The sequence below is a fragment of the Solanum pennellii genome, chromosome 11 (genome assembly GCF_001406875.1).
Source record: "Solanum pennellii chromosome 11, SPENNV200".
Taxonomy (NCBI): Eukaryota; Viridiplantae; Streptophyta; class Magnoliopsida; order Solanales; family Solanaceae; genus Solanum; species Solanum pennellii.
Window position 1 is genome coordinate 8251119 of NC_028647.1, and position 8406 is coordinate 8259524.

The 8406-nt window shown below is 34.2% G+C and overlaps 2 protein-coding genes across 2 annotated transcripts in view; one reads left to right on the forward strand and one right to left on the reverse strand.

The window, feature by feature from the left end:
• Positions 1–864: 864 nt before the first annotated feature.
• The window catches only part of LOC107003610 (GDSL esterase/lipase At1g29670-like), a 9628-nt gene continuing 2086 nt past the window's right edge, over positions 865–8406 (forward strand). Inside the window, exons 1-3 of the mRNA XM_015201936.2 lie at positions 865–1269; positions 2300–2533; positions 2613–2871. Coding sequence (XP_015057422.1) covers positions 874–1269; positions 2300–2533; positions 2613–2871 — 889 coding nt within the window. The 5' untranslated portion in view covers positions 865–873. The remainder of the gene's footprint in view (positions 1270–2299; positions 2534–2612; positions 2872–8406) is intronic.
• On the reverse strand, positions 7340–8389 carry LOC114074858. Its single transcript, XM_027912895.1, has 2 exons — positions 7917–8389; positions 7340–7593 (listed from the first exon to the last, which is right to left on the reverse strand). Exons 1-2 carry the CDS (start codon positions 8380–8382, stop codon positions 7559–7561), a joined length of 501 nt encoding a protein of 166 aa, XP_027768696.1. The 5' UTR covers positions 8383–8389; the 3' UTR covers positions 7340–7558.

The following is an 8406-nucleotide window of genomic DNA, read 5'->3' on the forward strand; positions in this document are numbered from 1 at the left end:
TTTTTATCTATGTGTTGGACACCTAAACTAAATCAGAACTTATCCTAGTCAATTTATTCTCCAAAATTCATCCAAATATACGTACCATATCTACTAAATTCTTCTTCACTTTAAAATAATTACAGAATCTCTTTCACTCCCTCTCCTTCCATTTCTCTCTCTCTCATGCTTATTTGGATATTTGATACATATATATGCACGGGTACACTTATGAATGTCTCAATATATATTTTGATATTAAATACATGTATTTTTTTTATATCAGATACATGTATTTATGTACAAATACACTAAATATATGACACTATGATGAAATTGATTTTGAATAGCATTGAAAAATGTTGTCAATAATAATTCAAGATAGGCAATGAAGGCTCAATACAAAAGATTCAAAAGAAAAGAGAAGGTGATTGATAGCTATTAAGATTTTTGCATCACTATAAATATTAACTTACAAATTAATAATCGTACAACTAATATTTGTTTCTATTTCAAAAAAATCAAAGAGAAGAAGAAAATGTTGTCATCATTGAATAAATAAGAACAATTTTAATGAAATTTTATACTTTATATTTGTTTCTATTTCAAAAAAATCAAAGAGAAGAAGAAAATGTTGTCATCATTGAATAAATAAGAACAATTTAATGAAATTTTATATTTTAGTCCCACGTGTCAAAACAAAACATGACAACTAATTACGAATCGAAAAAAGAGGAGTCAACACTTTCAAAGTTAGTTACTACTCAATTCTAACTTCGCATTGTAGTATTTTATTCCTATCCATTACTCAAATTTTTTTTAAAAATCTTTCTTATAAAGAAGAACACACACAAAAGGAAAGAAACAAATAAAAAATATATAACAACAAAAAACATGATGTCTCAAAAGGCAAAAACTCTCATCATCCAAAGTTTATTCTTGTCATCATTTTTATGTGTATGCAATTGTCAATGCAAATTTAATGATCAAAGCACAAAAATAAAAGGAATGTTTATATTTGGAAGCTCATTAGTTGATAATGGGAACAACAATTTTATTGAAAAATGTAAAGCAAAAGCAAATTACTTGCCATATGGAGTAGATTATGTAAAAGGTCCAACAGGAAGATTTACAAATGGTAAAAATGTGATTGATCTACTTGGTGAACTTGTAAAACTTGGTCCAATTCCAACATTTAAAGATCCTACAACTAAAGGGAATGTCATTCTTCAAGGTGTTGATTTTGCTTCTGGTGGTTCTGGTATTCTTGATGAAACTGGTCTTGTTTCTGTGAGTTCTTTGATTCATTCACTACAAGAAAGCTGAGAATTACATGAGAATTTTTCTGGGAATTAGCATAAAAATTTGCAGAAAAATAAGTTTCATACGAATTTTCATACTAATCTCCAGAAAAATCCCTATGTAATTCAAAGTTTTCTTGTAGTGATTTCTCTTTTTTACTTTCTTTACTTATCATAAAAAGTCACATCCTCTCTCTTTTTAGTTGTCTTATTGTGTTTCTCGAGAGTCAATGTGATTAATTATCAAAGTTAATCAATAGATATTTAAAAACTAGGCATAATACATAAATGTACCTTTTAACTTGACCTTATTTTACGTTTATGTCCTTCAATTTTGAATATGTACAAATAGACACTTTAACTTGTATAAAGTTGAACAAGTAAACACATGAGTCTTACATGACATTATACACGTAAGACACCACTAGGATAAAAAAAATGACATATAGGATGTCATGTAGGACATGTGTGTCTATTTGTTCAACTTTATACAAATTTAAATGTCTATTTGTGCACATCAAAAGTTGAAGGCACTACACCATTTTAGGGCTACGGCCGCCCCACAAAAGTGTAGCATAAACTAGCAAAAAGTATATATGACCTTTGATAAAAGGCTAACTTTTGGACTTTAAACAACGTTTTTTAGGGGGTGGCCTAAAGAAGCGTAACCTTTGACATTAGGCAACACTTTATAAATGTCGCCATCTTTGGCTACACTTATAAATCCTAGGGCATAAATGTGATTTGAAGTCAAGTTGAATGACACATTTATGTATTGTGCATGAAAACTATATGAAAAACACTATAAATTAAAACTTTTTTTCATATCAATATGATGAAAAAAAATATTTATTGTGTAATTCAAACAAGTCTATCTCTGATCGCAAATTTTTCATATGTGACTTATATATTAACGTAGTTTACAAATACATTATGATTTAACTTAAACTGTTTGACTCTGGAAAAACGAGATATACACATATTGATGTTTGATTCTTATAAATTAATGAAATTGTTAGGGAGAAGTGATGGGCATGAATGAACAAATCAGAAACTTAGAGAGTGTAACAATACCTGATTTGGAAAAGCAACTTGGATGCAAAAGCAATGAAGCACTAAGCAATTACTTATTTGTAGTTGGAACTGGTGGAAATGACTTTTCACTAAACTACTTCTTGAAATTCCCATTCAATAATTCTACTCTTCCAGGCTTCATTTCTAAATTGATCACTGGACTCTCTCAACAACTCCAGGTATACTGACTACGTCACACCTTTTGTTGGTTTTGCCTCTTCCGTCATTACAATAATTAAATACGATTTCATTTTACAGAAGTTGTACGACTTGGGTGGACGAAAATTTGTGGTAATGTCATTATATCCAAATGGTTGCAGTCCAACGGTGCGCGCTAGACTCCCAATTCCAACGCCATTTGATTGTGTTCAAACAGTAAATTTAGCTTTGGGTCTCTACAATACCAATTTGAGGAGCTTGTTGGATTACATGATGCAAAAAATGCCTGATTCTAAGTTTGTCTATGTTGATGTCTTCAACATTATTAGGAATATCATAACAAGTCCTTCTCAATTTGGTAAGTCTTCTCATGTCTATATTGCTTTATAATATTATTGTCATGTTGATGTTATATTAATGAATGATATGTAAAAAAGTTTTTGCTTAGTTTCATTCTTTAGAACTATCTTTCTCATATTTGAGTAAATGAACTTCAAGTCTGAATTGTGTACTGTACTCAACAGAAATCGTCTCATAGGCCACCTCTGATGTCGATCTGTCGTATTAGTTTGAGAGAGTCGTTTGATTTTTAACATAGAGAGATTGGTTGCTATGAAAAATTTGGAATTAGTTATCAACTTCGCTGTTAAATATATAGTGTAGTTAACAAACTTTTTTAGGGAAAATAGTCTGAGAGATATTCTAACTTTGACCGAAATTGTTGTTACGATACCAAATTGTATGGAGGACCTTTTACCCCCTGCACTTTTTAAAAGTATATTTTAAAGGTAATATATGTGTGCACGTGGAAACATTACTATTTAAAATAATGCAATATTTATGATGTCCACGTGGGCACATATATACCTTTAAAATACACTATTAAATAGTACAGGGGTAAAACGTTCTCCATAAAGTTCGGTATCTATTAAGTTTGTGAACTCACACACACACAGAAACACAGAGGAACAGAAGAAGAAGAAGAAGAAGAAAGAAAGAAGAAACGTAGAGATAGTTTTGCAGGAAGAATGTGGAAGTAATCTGTCTTCCTTTTTCTTATTGATTCATCTTGTTTACATCTATGCTGTATTATCTATATATATAGAGAATCAAAAACTAACCACAAACTAACTCTTCAACTAACTATAACTAACACTAACAGAAAAATGGAAAGCATAACAGAAAAATGGAAAATGTGTGACAACCATGTGATTCTAACTAACACATGTGACTCCAACTACTATTTGAACTAACCAATCATAAAACTACACATCATCATATCTATATTTCAATACACCCCCTCAAACTGAAGGGTGAAAGACATCTAGCACACCAAGTTTGGTCATGAGGAGATGATGTTGACTGGCTCCTAGTCCTTTTGTCAAAATATCAGCAGGCTGCATGGTAGTGGACAAATGTTGAATGTCAATGAACCCTGACTTTACCTTTTCTCGAATGAAATGACAATCGATATCGATGTGTTTCGTACGCTCATGAAAAACTGGATTTTCAGCTATTTGAATGGCTGATTTGCTGTCTGTGAACACTGAAATTGGAGTAGCACCTGGAAAATGTAATTCATTAAGTAAGCCTGCTAACCAGATCAGCTCAGCAACAAGAGCTGCCAGACTTCTATACTCAGCTTCAGCTGAACTCCTACTTACTGTCTGCTGTTTCTTTGATTTCCACGAAATAAGAGAATCTCCAAGCTTTACCATGTATCCAGTTATGGATCTTCTTGTGTTTGGACATGATGCCCAATCTGAGTCACAGTATCCTGTGAGTTTTGTAACCCCAGTACCTCTTTTAAGCATTACTCCAAGTCCTGGGGATCTTTTTATATATCTTACTACCCTTAATGCTGCCTCCCAATGTGAAACCTTAGGGTGCTGCATGAATTGACTCAAAACTTGAACACTAAAACAAATGTCAGGTCTGGTAATTGTCAAATACAGCAACTTACCAATCAATATTTGGTATGCTGTAACATCTTCTAGCTCTGCATCATCAGATCCACCAGTGTGTTGATCAAACTCTACACTAGTCAACTTTTGATTGAATTCTAAAGGAGTGCTTACAGTCTTTGCTCCACTCAATCCAGCCTCTGAGATTAGGTGTAAAGCATACTTTCTTTGGTTCAATAACAACCCTTCTTTGGACTTCAAGATTTCAATCCCCAAAAAATATCTGAGGCTTCCCAAGTCTTTCATTTTAAAATTTTTGTGTAATGTGTCTTTGGCTTCTTGAACCATTCTGGAGCTATTTCCAGTTATCAAAAGATCATCAACATATACTAAGATCACAATCATTTCAGTTCCTTCCTTTCTAATAAAAAGAGAGTGATCATGAACACTTTGAGAGTATCCTGCTTCCAACAATGCTTTAGTGAATTTAATATTCCATTGTCTAGAAGCCTACTTAAGACCATAAAGTGACTTCATTAGCTTGCAGACCTTAGATCCCCCCCTGTCCTTGGAAGCCTAGAGGAAGTGCCATGTATATGTCTTCAATTAAATCACCTTGTAAGAAAGCATTGTTAACATCCATTTGAAATAAATCCCAACCATAAGAAGCTGCCAAGCTAAGAACAGTTCTAATGGTAACCATCTTTGCAACTGGAGAAAAAGTGTCATGATAGTCAAGTCCTTCTCTTTGAGTATATCCTTTGGCAACAAGTCGAGCTTTGTATCTATCTACATCACCATTAGACTGATACTTTATCTTGTAAACCCATTTTGAACCAATTGCTTTCTCACCTGGAGGTAAGTCTACAACTGTCCAGGTGTTGTTATCTTCTAAAGCCTTAATCTCTTGTTTCATAGCATCAATCCACTTCTCATCTTGTGATGCTTCATGAAAAGATTGAGGTTCTACAGCTGCTGAAAAAGCTTGTAAATAAGATTGATATCCTGAGGAGACATTGTCATAACAGACATGATTAGTGATAGAATGAGGACTAGACTTATGAGGCACAACATAATCTTTGATCCACACAGGTGGCTTGCTTGTTCTGGTAGTCCTTCTGGATCCCACCTTACTTGCAGGTTCATTATGAGGACTATGAGAACTTTCCTGCAGACCATCAGTGTTATTGGAACTCTCTTCAATATGATCATGACATGAGTCCAAGTTTACATCATTATTAGCATCATCTACATTATCAAGGAAGGGTGCTAGCAAAGGACAAGGACCTGTATCAGCAGATTGCATGAGCTTAAAAGGAAACACTGTCTCTCTGAATACAATATCCCTGCTAATGAACATAATTTTTTCCTCAAGATCATATAGCTTATATCCTTTCTATGTGGAAGAAAAACCCATTAAAACAGCTTTCTTAGCTCTAGCTTCAAACTTTCCACCTCTTGGNTTCCATGTATATGTCTTCAATTAAATCACCTTGTAAGAAAGCATTGTTAACATCCATTTGAGATAAATCCCAACCATAAGAAGCTGCCAAGCTAAGAACAATTCTAATGGTAACCATCTTCGCAACTGGAGAAAAGGTGTCATGATAGTCAAGTCCTTCTCTTTGAGTATATCCTTTGGCAACAAGTCGAGCTTTGTATCTATCCACATCACCATTAGACTGATACTTTATCTTGTAAACCCATTTTGAACCAATTGCTTTCTCACCTGGAGGTAAGTCTACAACTGTCCAGGTGTTGTTATCTTCTAAAGCCTGAATCTCTTGTTTCATAGCATCAATCCACTTCTCATCTTGTGATACTTCATGAAAAGATTGAGGTTCTACAGCTGCTGAAAAAGCTTGTAAATAAGATTGATATCCTGAAGAGACATTGTCATAACAAACATGATTAGTGATAGAATGAGGACTAGACTTATGAGGCACAACATAATCTTTGATCCACACAGGTGGCTTGCTTGTTCTGGTAGTCCTTCTGGATCCCACCTTACTTGCAGGTTCATTATGAGGACTATGAGAACTTTCCTGCAGACCATCAGTGTTATTGGAATTCTCTTCAATATGATCATGACATGAGTCCAAATTTACAACATTTACATCATCATTAGCATCATCTACATTATCAAGGAAGGGTGCTGGCAAAGGACAAGGACCTGTATCAGCAGATTGCATGAGCTTAAAAGGAAACACTGTCTCTCTGAATACAACATCCCTGCTAATGAACATAATTTTTGCCTCAAGATCATATAGCTTATATCCTTTCTGTGTGGAAGAAAAACCCATTAAAACAGCTTTCTTAGCTCTAGCTTCAAACTTTCCACCTCTTGGTAATGTAGTAGCAAAACACAAACATCCAAATACTCTTATATGTTCTAGTTTTGGAGCCTTTCCAAACAACCTTTCATAAGGGGATTGTCCATTCAATACACTAGTAGGTAGCCTATTAATTAAATAGACTGCAGTTTGTACACATTCACCCCAGAATCTACTAGGAACATGAGACTGCAATTTTAAAGCTCTACTTGTATCAAGTATATGCCTATGTTTCCTTTCAACAATGCCATTTTGTTGTGGAGTATATGCACAACTACTTTGATGTATAATACCAAAAGAGGACAACAACTCATTTACTTGAATATTAAAGAACTCAGTTCCATTGTCAGATCTCAACACCTTTATTGCACAATCAAACTGATTACAAACCATTGTTATAAAACTTCTCAAAACAACTACTACATCTTTCTTTGTTTGCAGTAAAGAAACCCATGTAAATCTGCTAAAGTCATCAACTATAGTCAGAAAATATTGTTTTCTATCATAAGTTGGATCTTTATGAGGTCCCCAAACATCTAGATGTACCAACTGAAACATCTTATTACTATGAATAACACTAGAAGGGAATTTGAGTCTACATTGTTTTGCCAAAGGACAAATCAAACAATCTTCATGTACAGTCTCAACCAATTTATTCTTCAATATATGTAGATGCTGCAATACTTTCAAAGATGGATGTCCTAGTCTAAGGTGCCAAAGTTTATGTTCTTCTGAGTTCTTGCTTTTGAATGCTGCTCCAATAGTAGGTATTACTTCTTGTCTGAGAATATACAAGCCATCACTCTCCTTACCAATCCCAATCACCTCTCCAGTAAAGAGAGCCTGCATCACACATAAATCAGGATAGAAAGACACACTACATTTTAGATCCTTGGTTAGTTTAGAAATTGATAGTAAGTTGAACCTAAAATCTGGTACATGCAACACATTTCTTATCTTGCAGTTCCCCAAAATCACTGCATCTCCTATATGTTTCACATGAATTTTATTTCCTGTTGGCACTTGCACTTTATTACAACTGGATTCTGATAACTTTCTACATTCACTCAATATATTTTCACAGCATGTAATGTGATGTGTTGCTCCTGAGTCAATAATCCATCTCACTGCATTTCCACTATCATTAACATTTAAAGGATTCATACCTGCAGCATTAGCCTCAGCCCTGCAGTTTCCTGTAGGTGGAGCAGGAGATAACATTTTAGTGACTTGCTCATATTGTTCCTTTGTGAAATAGCCTCCTGGAAAATAGAAGCTTGATGCTGATCCAGATCCAGAAACAGATGACTCGGAAGTAAAATTATTTGCATATGCTTCATTCATAGATCCAGAACCCTTCCTCTTGCTCTTAAAATCTGGTGGAAAACCTACAATTCTGTAACAACTTTCTCTGGTATGACCTTTGTAACCACAGTGATCACAAACTAATCCCATCCTTCTACCAAGTGAGTTCTGACTCTGAGTCTTCTTAGTATGCAAGTTCATCTGATTATTGTTCACTTGATTATTGAAATTATGTGGTTGAGCACTTCTTCCTGCCATCATTGTGAGAGGTTCTTTACCTCCTTCTGTTTGTCCTAGCTTCCTTTGACTTTCTTCTTGTATAGCCATTGCATAGGCTTGATTTACACTTGG

Bases quoted from the DNA above. Each gene is read 5' to 3' on its own strand.
- LOC114074858 (XM_027912895.1), bottom strand. From the start codon at position 8,382: ATGGCTATACAAGAAGAAAGTCAAAGGAAGCTAGGACAAACAGAAGGA. The intron at 7,594-7,916 runs GTATGAATCCTT...TGTGTGATGCAG, and splicing joins GGCTGAGGCTAATGCTGCAG to GCTCTCTTTACTGGAGAGGT.